General features: G+C 41.8%; 1 protein-coding gene across 1 annotated transcript in view; it reads right to left on the reverse strand.

The window, feature by feature from the left end:
- Positions 1-4,510: 4,510 nt before the first annotated feature.
- TTN (titin) overlaps positions 4,511-21,309 on the reverse strand; it is a 311,927-nt gene continuing 295,128 nt past the window's right edge. The window contains exons 284-300 of the mRNA XM_043504858.1: positions 20,789-21,094; positions 20,408-20,689; positions 19,504-20,097; positions 19,112-19,399; positions 18,688-18,987; positions 17,905-18,207; positions 17,284-17,586; positions 16,581-17,162; positions 16,149-16,454; positions 15,749-16,048; positions 14,930-15,505; positions 14,533-14,838; positions 13,849-14,442; positions 7,778-13,722; positions 7,534-7,687; positions 6,113-6,400; positions 4,511-5,981 (exon numbers count right to left, since the gene is read on the reverse strand). Of these exons, the coding sequence (XP_043360793.1) occupies positions 5,683-5,981; positions 6,113-6,400; positions 7,534-7,687; positions 7,778-13,722; positions 13,849-14,442; positions 14,533-14,838; positions 14,930-15,505; positions 15,749-16,048; positions 16,149-16,454; positions 16,581-17,162; positions 17,284-17,586; positions 17,905-18,207; positions 18,688-18,987; positions 19,112-19,399; positions 19,504-20,097; positions 20,408-20,689; positions 20,789-21,094 (11,726 nt within the window). The 3' untranslated portion in view covers positions 4,511-5,682. The remainder of the gene's footprint in view (positions 5,982-6,112; positions 6,401-7,533; positions 7,688-7,777; positions 13,723-13,848; positions 14,443-14,532; positions 14,839-14,929; positions 15,506-15,748; positions 16,049-16,148; positions 16,455-16,580; positions 17,163-17,283; positions 17,587-17,904; positions 18,208-18,687; positions 18,988-19,111; positions 19,400-19,503; positions 20,098-20,407; positions 20,690-20,788; positions 21,095-21,309) is intronic.

The following is a 21,309-nucleotide window of genomic DNA, read 5'->3' on the forward strand; positions in this document are numbered from 1 at the left end:
ACAGGACCCCCCCAGCCACCACCGCTACCCTGGGGCTCTGGCAGTGGGGCTCCAGTAGTGATTTAAAAGTCCCAGGGCTCCCAGCAGCTGCCGGATCCCTGTGCCCTTTAAATCGGCACTCAAGCCCTCCTGCTGGAGACCCAAGAGTAGTGGCGGTGGCCTGGGGCTCAGACAGCGACGTAAAGGGCCCCGGGCCCTTTACATCGCTGCCTGAGCCCTGCTGCTGGAGCCCCCGGAGTTGCGGTGGCAGCCGGGGACTCCAGCAGTGATTTTAAAGAGCCCCGGGCTCCTAGCCACCACTACCGCAGCAGAGCCCTGGCCCCTTTAAATCGCTTCCTGAGCCCTGAGGCTCCCGCCCGCCTCTGCTACCTGGGGGCTCTGGCAGCAGGGCTCCAGCTGCTGCCAGGAGTCCCAGGCCCTTTAAATTGCCGGCCTGGGGAAGCACAGAATCTGTGATGTCCAGAGACCTCAGTGACACTGGGGCACTGTAGCAGCCTAGCCGCCACTGGAGGATCCTTCCACAGCAGTCAAGCCTCTGCAGGGGGAGCATTCCAGCCACCGCGGGCAGAAGGGTCTGCAGCTCCCAGCCAGGGAAAGATGGAGCTGTAGCAGAGAGAGTACATTCCCCCTGCCCTCCCCGGGCCTAAGCTAGGTGAGCAGGTGCCTGAGCCCCTCTCCCTTTTCCTTGCCTGTGCCTCCACATGGAACTGGCCAAAGCATCCTCCCCTCCCCCCACACCGAGCTCTCCCAAATCGCTTTCACTCCTCCAACGGTGCTAAGCTGCCCCAAGCCCCCCACCCCACCCCTATTTGGCAAAACTGAGCATATGTCCCGTTTGCTCTTGCCAGCTGGAGATCAGTTAAACAAATGCACAGAAATCAGGAAGTTGGGCCCCTGCCCTGACCAGCCCTGGCCCCACTGCATTCCCCCATGCTGCCCCTAGGGGGGTGCTACTGTTTAGGGACCACTGCCCTCGCCGGTGGTTGATTAGAGCTGCCCAGGGCCCCCCATCTGCCCTGGGTATGGGAGAAAGGGTGCCCAAGTGCAGCCCCATGTTCCTGCCCCCAAGGGTGCACTACCTGGGGCAGGTGGAGGGTCCAGGGATCCCTACAACAGCCCCAGCTCCCTGGGAAGCTCTTACCACTGCCAGGCTTCTGGCCAGGCGGGGCTGGGGGAGGGCTTTGGGAGAAGAGGAGGCATGGGGGGGGAATGTTCTTTGTGCCACGGCCCCCAAAAAGACACTTCTGCTTGCCTCGCCCTCAAACGTAGACATCAAACTATGCCTATACTGCTTCTCCTGAGTCATCTGTTGCTCTAGGTCTAAAGGGTGAGTGCTAGGCCTGCTGACAATGAGTAGCAAACACGTGGGACAAATTCGGAGCCTGGGCTGGTGTGTGAGTATAAGTGGGGGGAAGAAGAACCAGCGCTGCAGAGGGTAGGCCTGAGCTGTGGGTAGGGAGACAGAATAAACAGCTTTAGTGGGGTATATAAGGCTTTAGATGGAGTACACTGAGATGGTGGGAGAAGCTGCGATCTGCTAGGCGGCTGCGTTGAGTGCAGGGAGGCTGGACTCGAATGAGGGTTTTTGCTGGATTGCGATTGGATGAGTGAAACCAGTAGGGCAAAACAAGACTGATGGGATGAGGAGCATGAAAGAAGCATTTTTAGATAAAGTTTCTCCCACCGTGTTGTTTTCCAGTCTGAAAGTTTCTCTCCTCACCCAGCAAAACACTTCCTTGTGATCACCGCCCCCCCAGCCCGGTCCTTCACAGTTTAATTACTGAAAATATGGCCACCTTGCAAAATGGGAGGTGAGCATAGTATGTCAGCCCACCCCCAACCCCCCCGATGTGATGGACAGCTCGCTAAGAGGCCTAATTTTCACTTGAGGCCAGGTCTTTAGCCTCCCCAACTGCTTGTTAAATTAGTGGGCCCAGAGCCAGCTAGCACAGCTCTCAGTGCACCTTGTGGAAAGCAAGCACTAGAGGAGGTTCCTATGGAGCCCTAGCTATAACTCTCCATTTTGGGGACGGGGTGTGTGTGCATGTGAGTGCTTCTACCAGCAGGTAGCACTTTAGCTGGCGCTAAGCCCATGAATCGCTTTACATGTCAAGACAGAGCTCTGGCAACCTAGCACCGCAGGGGTGGGGGTTAGGTTGGATTTTTCACACCGTGTGACCTACAAGGGTTGCCTTAGTATGGCCCTTTAGTTGCTGGATGACGGGGTGGCCAACCTGTGGCTCATGCGGCTCCAGAAGACACCTACTACAGGACAGGCCCAACAAAGAAAATAACAGAACGCCATTAGCCATCACCTTCAGCCCCCCAACTAAAAAAAAAAACCTCTCCAGCGTATCATCAAGGCTCTATAACCTATCCTGAAGGATGACCCATCACTCTCACAGATCTTGAGAGACAGGCTAGTCCTTGCTTACAGACAGCTCCCCAACCTGAAGCAAATACTCACCAGCAACCACGCACCACACAACAGAACCACTAACCCAGGAACCTATCCTTGCAACAAAGCCCATTGCCAACTGTGTCCACATATCTATTCAGGAGCTATCATCATAGGGCCTAATCACATCTACCAAGGTGATATATGCCATCATGGGCCAGCAATGCCCCTCTGCCATGTACATTGGTCAAACTGGACAGTCTCTATGTAAAAGAATGAATGGACACAAATCAGTTGTCAAGAATTATAACATTCAAAAACCAGTTGGAGAACGCTTCAATCTCTCTGGTCACGCGATTACAGACCTAAAAGGGGCAATTTCAACAAAAAAACAGACTCCAACGAGAGACTGCTGAATCGGAATTAATTTGCAAACTGGATACAATTAATTTAGGCTTGAATAGAGACTGGGAGTGGATGTGTCAAAGTAAAATTATTTCCCCATGTTTATCCCTCCCCCCCACTGTTCCTCAGACGTTCTTGTCAACTGCTGGAAATGGCCCACCTTGCTTATCGCCCCCCCGGCTGCTCTCCTGCTGGTAACACTTCACCTTAAGTGATCACTCTCTTTACAGTGTGTATGGTAACACCCATTGTTTCATGTTCTCTGTGTATATAAATCTCCCCACTGTATTTTTCACTGAATGCATCCGATGAAGTGAGCTGTAGCTCACGAAAGCTTATGCTCAAATAAATTTGTTAGTCTCTAAGGTGCCACAAGTCCTCCTTTTCTTTTTGCGAGCTACAGGCGACAACTTTCCAATGGGGGGTGCTCACACCTTTGCCACAGGCCCTGTCCCCAACTCTGCCTCCTTACCCTGAGCCTCCTGCAGGCCATGAAACTGCTGGTGGGCAGGAGACGCTGGGAGCAGAGGGGTGTAGGCGTATTTGACCATTGGTAAATTCTGGCTCAGGGTGGCCACCCCGGGCTAAATGAACATGCTATGCTGCTAGCCACCAGGTCGCATTGTTGCCCAGTTTTTACTTAGTTTTTGAGCAATGTACCGTCTTTGACACATGGGGAGGCTGTTGAAGGGGCATTTGCTCTCTGCCTTTATATGGCTAACTAGAGTCAATGCTTGAGGCTTAGGTGTTCCCTGGGAACCAGGCATTGGTGTTGAGGCCTGAAAGACAGGAATGTCTGTGTGAATACCACTGTTCAAGGTATATTAAGGAACCCCTCCTCCCCCATACCTGCATCTGTAATCTTTTTCCGCCCCAAAATAAGGCGGCTGAAAGCTGCTACTGTGACAGTGTAAGATATGGCTTCTCCCGCCCTCTGTCATAATCATATAATTGGCTAAATAAATTTGGAAACCAAGTGCACTGAAGAAAGCCCTTACCACCTATAGCGTTTTACCTCATCCTACCCTAGCAGATAAGCAAGGTGTGTTTAGAGAGGACCAAAGCAGGCCGGCCACACTGGGGGACTCTATCCTGGGAAGCAATGATTGAAAAAGATTTAGGAGGGGCATGGTGGATAATCAGCTGAACATGAACGTCCACTGTGGCCAAAAGCACTAATGCGATCCTGGAGAGGCATAAACGGGAATCTGGACTAAAAGCAGAGCAGTTATTGTGCTATAAGGCATGTTTTTCTAATCCTTTAATTATTCCCTAGTTCGCCTCTGAACTTTCTTTCTCAACAGCCCTCTTGAATTGTGGACAGCAGCCCAGGCCACATTAGTCGAGCAGTTGCACCAGTAGCAAATATAATTTATTTATCTTAATAAAGAGAAGGGTGACTTGAGGAAAATGTATTTAATAAGGGGCTCTTCAATTTAGTCGAGAAAGGTATAACATGATCCAGTGGCTGGAAGCTGAAGCTAGACAAATTCAGTCTGGAAATAAGGTGTAAATTTCTAGCAGTGAGAGTAATTAACCACTGGAATAATTTTCCAAAGGTCATGGTGGATTATTTTTTATGACAATATGCTCTAGGAATTATTTTGGGGAAGTTCTATAGCCTGTGTTATAAAGGAGGTCAGACTAGTTGATCACAGTGGTCCCTTCTGGCCTTGGAATCTGCAGCCTTGATCCCATCAATCTTCCCTACTTCATCTCTGTTAAAAGATGTGTGTGTGCTGGGAGGGATGGGTATAACTAATGAAGGAAAGTGGGCTATGATCAGAAAGAGAGAAGACTCTGAATTGTTTGTTTCCTCTCCTTTAAATCTATTTCTGGGGTTTAAATGTAAAGACCAAATGACAAGAAATCACACATTGTAAAGTGCAGGTAGCATGCTTTATTTCAAATGAACAATACTATCTCAAGGAGGTTCAACAAATACAGCTAACAATAAAATTGACTACTATGTTAAGAGAACTAAATCAAATTGAAGGTGAGGGCACTATTGTGGTCTTAGCAACAGTTTTTTGGATTTTTTTTAAAACTGTGGTTCATTGCTTAGTTGCTTGGAAATTACAATATGTAATAGATTTCTAATACTACCACACAAGCTCACATTCATTGCACCGCGGGAACCTCTGAGAGTCAGTACTGCTGCTGCACTTGAGTACCCAAACAACTTTGTTGAACAAGGGAATGGCCAGGTGATGTTACTACTTAAAAGCTATTCAGGTAGTCAATATGCCAGAAACAGTACTCAAACAGTGAGTGAACAAAGTGCTGGCCGCTTGCACTTTGCTCAAAATATTGTAAGTCAGTCCGGAAATAAAAATTAGTGTGACAATCAGAGTCAATGTAAAACATTAAAGTGCTGATTACAGGAGGGTAGATGCAAACATCACCAATGCCTTACACTTCTGATTCAACATATATATTTGTGCACGTATAAGTACGACGCACAGTATCATTTCTTAGGTGTATGCAGTCTTCAACAGGGAGCCTCTCCACCTGTTGAGGCATTCTTAGACATCAACACTGTGTTGAGGCACAAAAATTAGTTAAATGTTGAGCAGGGTATTCGTTTCCTTAGAAACTTTCTCCTACTAACCGTTAGTTCCAAAAATTACATTTTAAAAGTCATAAAATAAATGGTACAAAACTCCATAACCGTTAACTTCGGCTATATACAGTATGTACATGTCATTGAAAAATGTTAAAAATTCATAGGTCAAATAATAACTATAAGTCAATGTATATCTTTGAACTTTGTCTCATTCAGATAGGTACAAAAATATTTTTTTCCTATTTACAGATCAGATATTTCAGTCTATATGATACTTGTAAAAAGTCAAGTGTAAATAAAACAGATAAGCCCTCTAAATTGATCGAATATTAATAGTCACAGTGGCAGAATCAGTACCGAATTCATTTCCTAACTTCAGTGTATAAAGTCCGCCATCATTCTTCTGGACATCCGTGATGATAAGGGTGGTTAGATCTTCACTAGTTTCAATATGGAATCTGCCTTGCTGTTCCTGACTAGTAATTTTTTCCCCTTTGCAGTACCATGTTACTTCAGGAGCCGGTTCACCCGAAAAGGCACAGGATACTGTGAGAACCTTTCCTTCATCAGTGCTGATATCAGATGGAAGAGCTTCAATTTTGGGTGGTACTCCTTTGCAAAATGGGAAAGTAAGTTTCAAGTTAGTTATTTTCATTAAGAACTATCTCCCTGCAGCAGAGGTATTCTAAGTAGTACTCCCGGGTATTTGATATTCTAATTCTACCAGTAATTTTATTGCTCACCTCTCAAACCGGTTTGAATCATTCTACTAGCTGAACTCTCCAGTTGTGTCAGACTAGATTTTCCCATGATACGGCTGGAGCTCATCTCTACAAAGGATTCTTTCATGGAAGAGGCCATGCTTTGGGCAGACATGCTTGCGAATTTCATTTCAGTCATGCTGCTACTGCTGAACGAAGCCTCTTGTTTAGAAGCAGACATTTGAAATGATTGAGAAGAGAAACTTTCCTGCATGCTTGCATCACCACTTGTCCTCAATACTACCTCTTTTGGAGGTTCTTCAATTAGAGCTGTGGAGCAGAGCAAACATAAAAGGAAAAAGCTATGTCATCTCCTTAACTGGTGAAGTAATGTGATCCTATATTGACTTCATAGAAGGGAGAAAAGAGTAAGGGAGAAAGGAAAACTTCAATGGACTATAAAAATGTTGCCAATTACTTGATTCAATCATGGCTAAATCACTAATAATAATTTATATAATGAAACAGGAAGCAGACATTTTATTAGCCTATGACATGTATGAAGAAAGGAAAATTACAGCTGCAGCCAGAGATATAATTCTGCTGCTTTTTAAAGAAGTTTAGTATTTTTTTCTGGCAGTGGGTATTTTGATTTGTTTTTTGATTCCTTTTCAGACTAACCAGAAAATGCCACCCAAAATGTACCTAAAAAGAGCCATGGAACTCCTTGCTATTCCTTCAGTCTCTAGCTGCAGCTTTTACTTGCCAATTTTAAGACATATCATCAGAAAGCATTTCCTGTCAGATTTATCACTAGAATCATAGAGCAAGAGATTATGCATTTGCCTAGTTCATATCAGTAGAAATTCTGAAACATTTTCAGGTACTTTTAAATACTGTTTTATAATTTCTCTTTGTTTGACCTACATATTTTGGTTAAGTGAATTGTTCTGTAGTCATCTAACAAGTAGTAAATATCACAGCTGCTTTCTCTTTAACATAAGCACAAACATACATCAGCAGCAAAAATACAATAATCCCTTGATTCCAGGAATCAAGATATTCTTAAATTGCTAATATTTGAACTAAATTGTTCTGTTGGCAGTTCTATACATTTTTAATGGTAGAGTAATACACTTTTTTTTAAAAAGAACTACTTTGATGTTCAACGAAACGGTGATCACCAGCACCCAGAGGGTAATGGCAAGATCACAGTTAAGAATATTCACTGCTTGCTATTGACACTCATCTGGTAGGAAACTAAACACTCTTAAATAGGTGTTCAAATAGCATAAAAGATCCCTCATATTTGTAAAATATAAATTATATTGTACTTTGTATAAAAAAATAGAAATGTGTTAAAATGCGCAAGTCAACACCACTCTACAGATTTTGTTGCTTCTAATTCTACCAGGTGAGAGTTCTAGTCATTCAAAACAATAAGAATTAAACAACAAACTTACGGAGGACAGTCAGGGATGCTGTAGCAGAGCATTGTCCATGGTAATTTTTAGCTTTGACGGTGTATTTTCCACTGTCACTCACTGCAGCATTTAGAATATTAAGAGAATATATAGTATTGGAACGACTTACATTGATTTTGGATGACATAGCAATCTGAGGGGGAAAAAAGATTTTTGATTATGATCAACTTTAACAAGAATTTTTAATGCAATTTTTAAAGCTAATATGTAAGTGATTACTTACAGGTTGGTTATTCTTAAACCACTCAATTTCAGGAGAAGGATCCCCAGAGATTTCACAAGTCAACAATACATCTTGTCCTTCATCAATGTTTTGAGATTTGGGCTGTGTGATGAAGGCTGGTGCATTTGAGCGCTCAGTAGAAAAGGTCATATCAAACTGACATCTGACAATGCCTTCGTCAGTTTTACCTTCACAGGTAAGTATTCCTTCATCTTTATGACTTGCTTTTTTGATGGTTAGAGTGTGATCACTTCCAGATACACCATATCTGTAATCATCTGAGTTAGGTAGCTCTATTCCATTCAGCACCCATTTCACTTCAGATGCACCATCAATGTTAGCTTTCACAGTAACTTTCTGACCATCAGACACAGTCATTTTAGTGGAGGAAGCTTTAATTTCTGCATGTGATCTTTTGGCTTCTTCAGAAACTACTGACTTTTTAACAATTTCTTCTTGGACCACTGCTTTTTCTTGAGTTGTCACTGCTGATTTCTTCTGGGTAGAAATTTTAAGTGCCTCAGCCTCTTTCTCAACTGATTTAGACTTTTCAGTCATGCTTGACACTTGGGAATGGATACTTTTAAAAACTTGGCCAACAAATTGGAAGTTAGTTTTAGATACACCACCTTCCCCAGTGATTTCACAGGTATAGTCACCTCGATCAGACTCTGTAAGGTTATGGATTTTGAGTTCATAGGTGCCATCTGCTGAATAATGAAACATGAAATGGCTGTCTTCTTTCAATTTGTTGCCATCTTTATACCAGGATACTTCTCTGACACTTAAGATACTGCTTTCAGCTGCACAGGAAAACCTTACCTTATCTCCACAAGCTTCCACTTGCAGCTGCTGAGTTATCCTGGGAGGAGCAACAGTTGGTAACTGCACTTTCTCCGCTGGAGTTGTCCTGCCTTCTACTGCTGATTTAGTTTTTGCATGAGCAGTAGGTGGTTCAGGGGATTTTACACGTTTAGGTGATTTAACTGGCTCTGGAGACTTCACACGAGGCTCAGGAGATTTGACTTTTGGGGGTGATGCAACTGCTTTTTCAGGAACTTTTGCTCTTTGTACAGTCAAAGTAAAGTGTGCTTCCTGTCTTCCTTCAGAGTTTTCTACCACCAAAATGTAACTTCCTTCATCTGATGTCTGGACAGAAGAAATCTCAAAAGTAGATTTGTATTGTGTTCGTGTGATTTGGAAGCGCCTGGAAGAAACAATGGCTTGACCTGCACGTAACCATGTTACTATTGGTGTTGGTTCACCATCAATGTCACAAGAAAATCTTGCAGTCTCCCCTTCAGAGACAGTGATGGATCGTGGTTTTGTTAATATTGTTGCTGGAAGAGTGGTCTTAAACTTCTTGAGTGAAGCCCTTTCCTCCAATGTTTTTTCTTCAGCTGCAGTGATTTTCTTTTCAGCAGAAGCATAGCGTTTATATGACGAGAGTGAGTCTCTTGTCTCTGTCATTTCTGATTTGACCTCTCTTACTGAAGAACTCGCCTCTATTGCAGATGTTTTCTTAAAAGAGGAAACAGCATAAGCCTCTGTCTTTGTCAAGTCAGGAAAAACGGATCTTGGTACTTCCTCATCTTTGCGCTGGGAAGAGTAGGTAGTATAATCTCCTCCCGTAACATCTAATGTTGCATAGTCAGAACATTCTCCTTTGTAGTTTGTGCATACAACACGATATGTTCCACTGTCATCAATATGGCAGTCAAGAATCTCCAAGGTTAACACACCACTGGTATTAGTGAAGTGTATCTTACTGCTCTCTTGGATTTCAATACCATTATGGTACCATTTCACTTCAGCTGTTGGTTTTGACTGGACATTCAGAATGAACCTGGTATTATGATTGCATGGCACACGATGAGAGCGCATTCTCAGAGTGATGCGAGGAGTGTGGTCCAAAGTGAAAGGCTGCTGAGTCAGAACTTCGTATTTCCTTTCCATTGTTTTCTGAGTTTTCAAAGCAGCTTTCATGGAGTCATACCTGGAGAAGATATCAAATCTGGCCATCCTTTCGAATCGAGAGAGTGATCTTTCACTAGTCACCGGGCTTGGTGAGCGTGGCCGAGTTCTCTCTGGGGTAGGGGATCTCCTTTCAGTTTCTTCTGCAGGCCGTGAATGGGGCCGAATTAATTCAGATACTGGGCGCATTAATTCAATATAAGTTGGAGAAAGAGATCTTCTCCTCCTTAATAGCCTTGAGGGTGGTGAAAATTCCCTGTGAACATGTTCCACCATTTTTATTTCTTCTTCTTCTGATGTAATTTCTGTTATTTCTCTCTGTCTCCTCCTCACTCTGCTCTCTTCTTCCTGTGCCATACGCTCAAGCTCGCTCTTGTATTCAGAGAGTCGCTGAGTTGTGATAACTGGACGAAGCAATTCTTCATCCTCTCTCTCATCCATTATTCTCTGTCTTTGCTTTGGTGGCCTATAGACGGTCCTGTCATGGCGTTGACGAAGTTCTGCATAACTTGCTCCAGTTTCAGCTTTAGATGGAATGTGATAGGTTGAGTACCTCAGCTCTCTTTTTCTGGCTTCCTCTGTACTGATCTGCTCCCCTGCTGAAGAATAACGAAGGGCAGACAGCTCAAAACGTGGAGGGCTTCTGCTTGGTGGTGAAGCAGAAAAGCCTAATTCAAGCTCTTCTTCAAGACGCAGTCTTTCCTCTTCAATTCTCTTCATGGCTAAATAGTCATCAATAGGTAGGAGTAATTCCTCATCTGACAGGTCACTGAGTGATCGCCTTCTTGGTCTGTAATAAAGCTCATAATCAGGAGATAGTGTTCGGCGGCGTGCTGGTCTCACAGTTTCAAGGTCATCTTGTGACAGCTTTGGTATGCGCCATTTAGGTTTATACTGATCAGAAATGCGTGGGAGTGGCATTACATAGAACTGTTCCCATCTAGACAGGCGAATGCGCTTTGGTCGTTTCTGAGCAATTCTGTCCAGTTTTCCTGGCATTTCATACTGGTCTCGCAGCTTCTTGTACCACTTCATATCTGACATAGGCACAAACTGTTTAATGGTCTGATCTTCTTCAAGAGCAGTGCGTACATGCCTGCGAGGCTCTGGTATCTCATACGGCATGCGAAGTCTCCTTTCTTCCTTTATTTCTTCCTTCTCAATTTCATATACACCTTTAACAGTCTTAGTACTCACCGCTGGCTTATACAGGATGGCAGCTTCTCTTAGAGCTTCCTGTGCAGCTTGTGTTAGTGGAACAGTTTCAGTCCCAGAAAGGATTTCTGCCATTCTTAGTGTCTTGTCAATTTGTTTTTGTACATGCTTTTGCCGCTCTTCTTCTGTCTTGTACTCGTGCTTGACATATGTCAAGCGTTCTACTTTCAGATAAGCCTGACAACTTGCAGATCCAGCACTGTTTGTAGCAGTAACTCTATAATAACCACTGTCTTCTGGTAAAGTATCTCTGATGTGCAAAGCATAATAGTCCAAGCCTTCATACACAACTTCAATGTTGGGACCACATGACAGAGGTTGACCATCTTTCTCCCATTTCAGTGTTGGTTTTGGTACACCAGATATCCTTATCTCAAAGCACATACTTTGGCCTTCTTGGCACTCTGCATTTGCTAATAGTCTTTTGAACATTGGTCTTAATGTGGTGTCTGCTGGAGGTGGGTGTGGAATTACAGTCAGCTTAGCTTTGCAACTGTCTTCACCATATTTGTTGCGTGCCAAAACACTATACTCAGCATCATCGTCCTCAGTAAGTTTATGGATGGTAAGTTGATAAAGACCTTTGTCAGATTCAAAAGTATACTTCCTATCGTCATCACCTGGTTTGATTTTCTGACCTGATTTGAACCATGTTACTCGAGGTTCTGGGTGGACGGTTATAGTTACTCCAAACCTGACATTTTCACCAACATAGGCAGTGTGGTTATACAGAGGCAGAGTAAATTCTGGTGGCCTCTCTAGAAGTCTCATAGTATCCACTCGGCGTTTCACTTTCTTAACTGTTCTGTATCTATAATACTCAGAAACTTCTCTCACACCTTTCACAAATAGCTCTGCATAGGAACTATCTTCACCATAGTCATTTACTACCTTGCATCTATAGGTACCATCATCTGATTTAGTAATGTCTTTGACATACATGGTTGCCAGTCCTTCCTGGTAGCTGATTTCATACTTCCCATTGTTCTCCAGTGGCCTGATACCAAAGTACCAAGTCACTTGTGTGGACTGATCGTAATTTTCAATCTTACATGTGTATTTGGCATGCCCTCCTTCTTCTACGACAGCATGCGTTATCTGCCCAGAAATGGGGCCAATGTCAATTGATGCAACTTTTACTTTGGCAACTGTAACCCCTTTCTGAGATCTAATTGCACCACCACAGGAAATGCGAGCTACTGACACAACCATATTCCATTCTTTCTTCACCAAGGTCTGGTAGTACCGCCTATGTCTTAATGTTTTGATGACTTTAGTGCTGATCTTTTCTGTCCTCTGTTTCAGCCATGGATGACTAAGTGCTTCTGCTGCAGTCATACGACCTTTCCTTTCTTTTACTAGTAGGCGATCAACAAAGTCCATGGCCTCAATGCTTATATCTTTGAATGCTTCATCATCAAAGTTGTATTCAGCACTGATGATATTTTCAATAGTCTGTTGGTTTGTTTCAGCAATGAAAGGATTAATACCACTTAGAAGTATATATACCAGCGCACCAAGTGACCACATGTCAGTAGCTGTGCTGACCACATCATGTTGATGTACTTCAGGTCCATAATATTCAGGAGAAGTAAACTGAAGTCTAAAGTTGTCACCAGGCTTCAGCTGTCTAGCCTGACCAAACTCAATCATTTTAATTATGGAGCTTCTTCTTGTGAAGTAAATGATATTCTCTGGCCTGATATCAAAATGTCCAATGTTATGACTGTGTAAGAATTCAAGTGCTTCACAGACCTGGTGTACATAGTTTACTATTTCTCTTTCACTCAGTTCAAATGAGGTTGTACTAATTCTTTCAAAGATGTCAACTCCAGATATGAACTCAAAGATCATGACTAATTCTTCTAGGCTTTCAAATGATTCGTGAAGATACAAGATATTTCTATGCCTAGCAATGTTTAGGATGGAAATCTCTTTCTTTACTAAAACTTGGTCAGCTCCCTTTACTTTAACAAATTTGGCCAGGAAGGTCTTCTTGGAAACTGTTTCAACACAGCGGTGAACAATTCCAAAATGCCCACGCCCAAGCTCTTCAGCAATCATATATTTGTCATAGAGTTCCTTTGTGGAAGAGTGAGATGCTTTAACTGTGGTGACTTCTCTGGTCTCATCAACTTCTTCATCATAGTTCAGCATTCTTGTCTTATCTTCCTGTGTTATAATTGGCTCTGTAGGTTCAGAAGGCTGACTTTGCCCAAATTTATTTTCTGCAATTACACGGAACTGGTAGCTTGTCTTGCCAAATAGGTTTACCACAGTGTATCGGGTATCACGAGCTTGTGCAACACGAATCCATCTCTCTGCTGTAGTAGCACGTTTCTCAATGATGTAGTTTGTGACTCTGCTTCCACCATCAGCTGCTGGAGCAGTCCAGATCAAGTTAACTGAATCCCTTGAAATGTCACTTACTTTCAGACCCCTTGGTGGATCAGGTACATCAGCCACATCTAATTCAACTGTTTTTTGATCAATGCCAAATCTATTTTTAGCACAAACAATGTAGAAACCTGCATCTTTTCTGTCCACACCATTTGGAAAAACTAGAGAGGTGAATGATCTTGTAACAATAACTTGGTAGTGTCCATTGTTATCAATGAGATCTTGTCCTTTCTGCCATGTAATCACTGGATCCGGCTTGCCACTGAATGGAATCTTGATGCTGACCACTTCACCTCGGAGAGCGTGAACAGCTCCCATACCTTCAAGATTTTTGGGCAAGTGAATCTTAGCAGGAACTGTAGCAGAAAGAAAGAAAGATCCCATCAGTACAAACAATATTTTAACTAAAACACAGCAGGAGAATTCTAAACTTTGGAAAGTTAAATAAGAATTTGATTAAAGCATTGAAACACTTTATTCACCTTCAACATCCAAAGAGGCAGTGCCAGAGACAGATCCTCCCTGATTGGTAGCTCTAACTTGGTAGACAGTGGCATCATCATCTGTTGCATTTGTAATGACCAGCTGGTGATATCCACCTTTAAATTCTTGTATCTTAACCTTTTCACCATCTGGCAAGATCTCTTTACCCTGTCTAAACCATTTAACAATAGGCTTAGGTTGACCGGTGACTTTGCAAACAAATGTGGCAGTGGCTCTGAATTTCACATTCAAGTTTCTTAGTTCTTCCTTGAAATGTGGTGCTTGAATTGGTACATCAGATTTTGGAATGACTGGTTGTGATACTTCACTCCATTCACTTTCACCTCCTAGATTTTCACATTTTACACGGAATTCATATTCAAGGCCTTCAACAAGATTTTTCACAGAATAGACTGTTTCACGAATTTCTTCTGTTGTTACTGCAATCCATTTGTTTTGTTTCTTTTCACGTTTCTCGAGGTAGTAATTTCTGATCTTTGCACCTCCATCACTAGCTGGTGGTTTCCAGGACACAACACAGGAGTCCTTTGTAACTGCAGTTACTACAGGTTGACTAGGTTGCCCTGGTTTTTCTGTAAAGAATAAAAAGATTCAAAATGTTAAATGAAGTTAGCTTAGTAATTTGCAGATATATGTAAACTCATATTTTGGTGCACACTTACCAAATGGACTTTTGATAACAACAACTGATGAAATCTCTAGTGCTTTGCTAATGCCATATGTATTCTGAGCAGACACACGGAAATAATATCCTGCATTTTCAGTTAGGTTAACAATTCTGCACGTCGTGCTTGAAATGCTTGAAGATACCAGTTGCCACTCTGTGCCTTCCTTAGCTTCACGTTTCTCTACCACATAGTTTGTTATCAAAGCACCTCCATCATCCTCAGGTGGCTTCCAGCTGATTACCACAGAATTTTTCAGTAGGGCTTCCACAACAATTGGCCCTGTTGGTTGATCTGGTTTATCTATAAAAGGAAAACATAGTATTTTAGTTATCTGCCAGTAAATATTTTAGAGAATATTATTCAGAAGAATTATTGGAAATAGATTTAATACCTTGTATTTCTACATTAAGTACAGTGTCAACTGTTCCAAATATGTTGCTTAGTTGCACTTTATACTTTCCAGCATGGGTCTTATGCTGGACATTCTTAATGACAAGATGAGTATAATGCTCTGTGTTCTCAATAGTAACATTTTCTGAGTCTCTCAAAGGTTTCTTGTCATGGAACCAAGTGATAGCAGGTACAGGGCGACCAATGTACACAATATGGAGGCGAAGGGTGCCACCTACACCTGCATAATATTTCTCTTTCAGTGGGAAGCCAGGGTGGAACTGAGGAGGAGCCTGCAGGAGTAGCTTGCCACTAGTTTCAGTCTCTCCAACATCATTGGTAGCCATGCAAGTGTAGACACCTTCATCTTCTTGTTCTTCTGTTATTACAGTCAGTGTATGGGTGCGTCCATCTGATGACATTCTGTATTTTCGGCTTTGTACCAGTTCTTTGCCAAAACGATACCATTTAATGTCAGGAAGAGGTCTCCCAACAATCTGGCATGTCAACTGAGCTGCTTCCCCTAGTTTAGTTGTAACATCCTTCATTGCTTGTCTTATGCCTGGTGCTTCTCCAGCTGTAACATTGAAAGGTTAAAGGTAAGAAAATTATTAAATGTTCCTCCACTATTACTTTATCTATACACATCCTTCACATATACCTGTCACCAATTTACATTTAAACTTGCAGGCTTATTCTTTAAGACCATATAGTCAATATATAATGTTCATGAGCACAACATCATAGTTTACCAGGACATAAAATACCATTTAATCTGTCACATAAATTATAGTGACTAGGATAGTACATTTAAACTTACATGTTAATTTAGTCTTTACTGTCATAGCTGTTCTTCGAGGTCTGCTGACTCCAGTCTCATTTTCTGCAAAAACCCTGAATTCATATTCTGTTGCCTCTAGTAAACCTCCCACTGTGAATTGTCTGTCTTTGATACATTCTTTATTGCATTTTTTCCATGCACTCTCTCCAGACTGACGATATTCAATCCAGTATCCCAGGATATCTTTTCCACCATCACATTCAGGCCGTTCCCATTCTAAAGTAATGCTATCCTTAGATATAGAAGTGATCTCAATTTCTCCAGGTTGACTTGGTTTATCTATAAATTACAGAGTATGTACAAAAGTTAAATTTCACTTCTCTAAGAACTTCACTAAATTGCTCTCCAAAATGTCAACTAATTCAAAGAGTTTTCTTACCAAATGGATCTTTGCACACCACTGGTTCAGAAGCAGGGCTTGGTTCACTCTCACCAATGTCATTTTGGGCAATGATGCGGAACTGATATTCAGCATCTGGAACAAGTCCTGTGACTGTGAACATTGTAGTTGTGATTTGAGTCTTGTTATGCCTGACCCATTTCTCTGTAGATGTCTCTTTACGCTCAACATAGTAGCCAGTGACACGAGAACCACCATCATCTTTAGGTCTGGACCAGAATAAGCTAACAGAGCTCTTTGTGACGTCAAGCACTTCTGGTGGATTGTTTGGAGGCTCTGGAGGATCTGTTAAAATAACATAATAACCATGTATTTTTAAAGCTCTTTTGTGTGTGTGTGTGTGATTGTACTTTTACAAACATAAGAGATGATAATTAAAACAGGAAGTTGATTGTACAAAAATCTACTCACTCAAAGGCGTCTTTGGTACAACTGGTTCTTCAGATTTCAGGGACTTGCTAATACCAAACTGGTTTTCAGCAGAAACACGGAAGTGATACTCCACATTTTCTTTGAGCCCTTTCACGACTAATGATGTTCCCCTCACTCTGGAGTCAACAGTGTACCAGGCAGTCTTAGGTACTTCTCGCCTCTCAATGATGTAACCAATAATATCTGCCCCACCATCATCAGTAGGAGGTCTCCAGCTTACTCTGACTGAGCGAGTCTGTATGTCATCATACTCAAGTGGCCCTTCAGGTGGATTTGGAATGCCAATCACTCTGACCTGTATATAAACAGCCTTCTTTGCACATTTGTTTTCAAGTGCCAAATCATAGGTACCAGAATCTTCTCTTTCTGCATCTTTGATCACAAGTTCAGTGTGTGTCTCAGAAGTTGCTATCATTGCTCTCTTGCTGATGTCATGGCCTTCTTTAGTCCATTTGCATATCGGTATGGGTTTACCCTTAATTGGTACTGTAAGCCTGATAACTCCACCTTGTCTCACAAACAGACCTTCCTGGTATTTTTCAAGTTCACAATCAGGATATTCTGAAAATAAACCCAACATGTTATGTTACATCTATTTTACAGATATTCTGTTATGTCTGTTTTATGCAAAACAATTGCTTATGTCTATTTTCAGCAAGAACTAAGACCTAAATCATCTTACCAAGCATTTCTGTTACTTTGATTGTTCCTGGCACATCAGCAGGTTCTCCAGGCCCACCAGCATTACAAGCCATCACACGGAATCTATACTCTGCGCCTTGTGGTAGATGTGTCAAGGTGTATTCATGTATCTTGGTTGGAGTGGTATTACATTTGGTCCATTCAAACTGATCAACCTTTTGCATTTCAAGCAAGTAGCCAGTGACTTTAGAACCTCCTTCCTCTTCCGGTGGACTCCAGGCCAGGGACACTGATGTTCTTGTCGTATCAGTAACTCTTGGATTCTGAGGTTTACCTGGGGGAGCTGGAATAGAAGATCAGATAGCAGGTAAATATATTTTAAGATAGCTCTATGTTTAGTTTGAATATGAAAAAGGCAAAACAAAATGTTAACATGCACCATTTAATAAGTATTTAGTAATAGTGATGTTTACACAGGAAACTAATGAATAAAATAGATTTTTAAAATATTATTTGTATATTAATTTAATTAAAATATCTGCTGCAGTACATTAAGCTATCCAGATGAAAAAATTTAGTTTGTTAAACATAACAGCAGGTCTTAACAGTGACATTCCCCTCTGCCTCAAATGTTCTTTTCTCCATGCAGGCAATTATTTACCAATTGGATCCATCGCAACAGCAGGTTTGGAAGGACGGCTTGGTTTGCCTGTGCCTCTGGCATTGATAGCTGTGACACGGTGTTCATATTCTAATCCTTCAATCAGTCCAGTGGAGCGATAACGTGTCATAGTCACTGGAATTTTATTTACACGGACCCATCTATCTGCTCTGACTTCTTTGCGTTCCACAATATAACCAGAGATCTGTGAGCCACCATCATCTTCTGGTGGATGCCAGATAAGTGTCATGCCTTCGCGAGAGACATCTGACACTTGTAGAGTGTCAGGAGGACCAGGAAGACCTGTAACAAAAAGACACAGAATTAAGAAAGAAAATATGAGAATGCATTTACAAATGTAGCTTTCTGGGGACTAATCCATAATACATGCTACCTAGCACCTGTAGTGCTTTTCATCACCAGATCACAAAGCACTTCACAAAGGAGAAAGCTGAGGCTGAGAGGTGAAGCGATTTCCCTAAGCTCACCCAGCAGGCCAGTGCATACACCTGGGAGTAGAACCTAGTCTCCAGAGTCATAGTCCAATACTCTATCCAGAGCATGTATATTATGAATATACAGGGCAACATATTAGTTTTAGATGTGGCATTTTTCTCCACAAGTATAACATGATTAGTATACATGAGAGTAAAGCGTGTTATTTGGGCAAAGGAAATAATAGGATTTATTCTAGGGGATCTAGCCCTGTTGTATGAATACATAGGCCCATGTAAACTGTTCTCCATTTTTAAATGTAGAGAATTGGAGAAAATGTAGACTTACTGATTCTACTCTTGCATTCTATAATGTCAGACTGAAGGTATGATCCAATTCCAAAGCGGTTTGTAGCAGCCACACGGAACACATATTCAGAACTTTCAATTAGCCTAGTGAACTTAAAGGTTGTCCTTGTTACAGATTCGGAAACTGGTAGCCATCCAGGACGGTGTGCATCACGCTGCTCCACCACATAACCACTCAGTGCAGCTCCACCATCCAGCTCAGGTTGTTCCCAAGAGATGGTAACAGAAGTTGAATCAATATCATCAATTCTGATAGGTCCAGTAGGTGGTCCAGGTTTGTCTAGGAAAAATTAAAAAGGACATAAGTTACTGTTTTAAAAAAGAAGGTAGGTTGCCATTGTGATAAATTTCATGATGAAGGAAGAAGGATTGTGGACAATCATATCTTAATAATAAATCCTTACCAAGAATGATAACTTTTATAGTCTCAACAGCAGTTCCAGTTGTGTTCTTCAGTTCAAGTGTGTACTCCCCAGTGTCATGTATTGTGGTCTCACGCACACTTAATTTAGCTACTTTGGCTTCAGTTTCAATCTTGGTGCGTTCTGATTCTCTTAGCTTAGAACCAGCGAAGAACCAAGATACAGCTGGAGGTGGTCGGCCACCAATTGGAATAGCTAACTCTATGGGTCTGCCAGCTGAAACATGAACTGTCTTTTGAGTTATTCCAGCAAGATCAATTGTGGGTAACACTATTAAAAAAAACAAAACAAAACCTTTTTAATATCCATTTTATAAATAAAATATCACATATTTTGAGTAATCCTCAACCTGTCCTTTTAACTATTATACCTACCTTTTTGGTCTTGTACAGTTACTGCTGTGACAATCTCCCTTGGTTCCGACACACCTTTCTGATTTTGGGCTCTGACTCTGAACAAATACTGTTCACCTTCATTTAGTGAGATGATTGTGTGCTCATAGACTGTAGGCTTCAGTGTCACAACCTTCATCCACTTCTCTGTTCCAGCTTTGCTGGCCTCAATAACATAGCCAGTCAGTCTGCTGCCCCCATCATGTTGTGGTTTCTCCCATGCAAGAGTTACAGTTGATTTAGTGATGTCAACTACCTCCAGTTTCTGAGGCATCATAGGAACATCTGACACCAGTACTGCATCAGATGTTTCACAAGGTTCACCAATACCATAAATATTTTCTGGCAGCACTCTGAAATAGTACATAGCTCCTTCTATAAGTCCTGTAAGTCTATAAAATGTTTTGCTACATTTGGTAGTTACTGTCTTGTATGCTCTCATGGTAGCCTCACGTTTCTCAATTATATAATTGTTAACTGGTGCTCCACCATCAATAGTAGGAATATCCCAAGAAATTGTCACGGAATCTTTCGACACCTCTTTAACTCTCACTGTGGCAGATGGGCCAGGTGTATCTAAATGCAAAATCAAAATGGATTATTTCCTATTTGCTCTTTTCCTTATTTGGGTAATTACTGAATTTTGGCTAAGTAAAGACATCAGGATTTGGACTTCATAGATGAACTCATCCTTTAGAAACATATTTCCTTTTGATCTCTTCTTTCCCCCTCCTCCCCTACCTCACCCGCCATGGTCTTTTATCATTATTTTCTGGGTTCTACTTAAATTGCAAACTCCTTTCAACAAACACCTTTTTCCTTCTGTCTGTAAAACACCATGTTTAAGTACAGTGCAATATCAATATGTAATAGTAACAATACTCACCATATACTTTAACAACGACTGTTGCTGATTTCTTGCCTGATTGATTTTCAGCCTCAACCACATATTTGCCAGCATCATACCGATTAACTTTATCCACAATAAGCAGAGTATAGCTCTCTGTAGTGTCTATAATAGACCGATTTGCAAGGTCAACACCCTCTTTACTCCATGTAATTTCTGGAGGTGGTCTGCCAGATACAGACACCATTAGGCGCAAAGAACCACCAGCTCTGACACTGACAGTCTTCTTTAGATCATCAGCAAGTTCAAGGTTTGGTATTTCTGAAGGGGAGAGGGGAGAAATACAGAATGAATTCATCTTTGAATAGTTTTAAAGAAAAATATAACCTCTCCATAAAAAAATGTAGATTTTCAAATTACCTATTCTTTCTACAGGTTCGATTTCAGCTGATGATTCACTGAATTCACTCATACCATTCACATTTGTGGCAGCAACTCTGAAACGGTATTTCTGGCTTGTTTTAAGAGCAGTCACTGTGAATTCAGCATTCCTTAAGGTGGTGGTAGTGTGTGGTCTGTACCACTGTTCAGTGCCTTCTTCTTTCATTTCAAGAACATAGCCTAAGAGGTCAGCACCACCATCATACATGGGTTTTGTCCATGCCAAGCTTATGCTGTGCCTAGTAGTATCCACAACTCTTGGAGCAGAAGGAGGTGCAGGAGTGTCTTTGGAATAGAGGAACACACATTTCATATTATTGCAGGGAACATTTTACAGTTTAATAGACCTTGTTTAGTAAAAATATTCTAAATAATTAGTGATTAGAAATTTATCTGAAATTAACTATAATCACTTATTTTAAATTCATTGCAGTGCTGTTGATCATAATGAATTCACATATTCTTTTGGATCCCTTATTTGGAATGTCATTGTGGTTAAT

This window comes from Dermochelys coriacea, chromosome 11, assembly GCF_009764565.3.
Source record: "Dermochelys coriacea isolate rDerCor1 chromosome 11, rDerCor1.pri.v4, whole genome shotgun sequence".
NCBI lineage: Eukaryota > Metazoa > Chordata > Testudines > Dermochelyidae > Dermochelys > Dermochelys coriacea.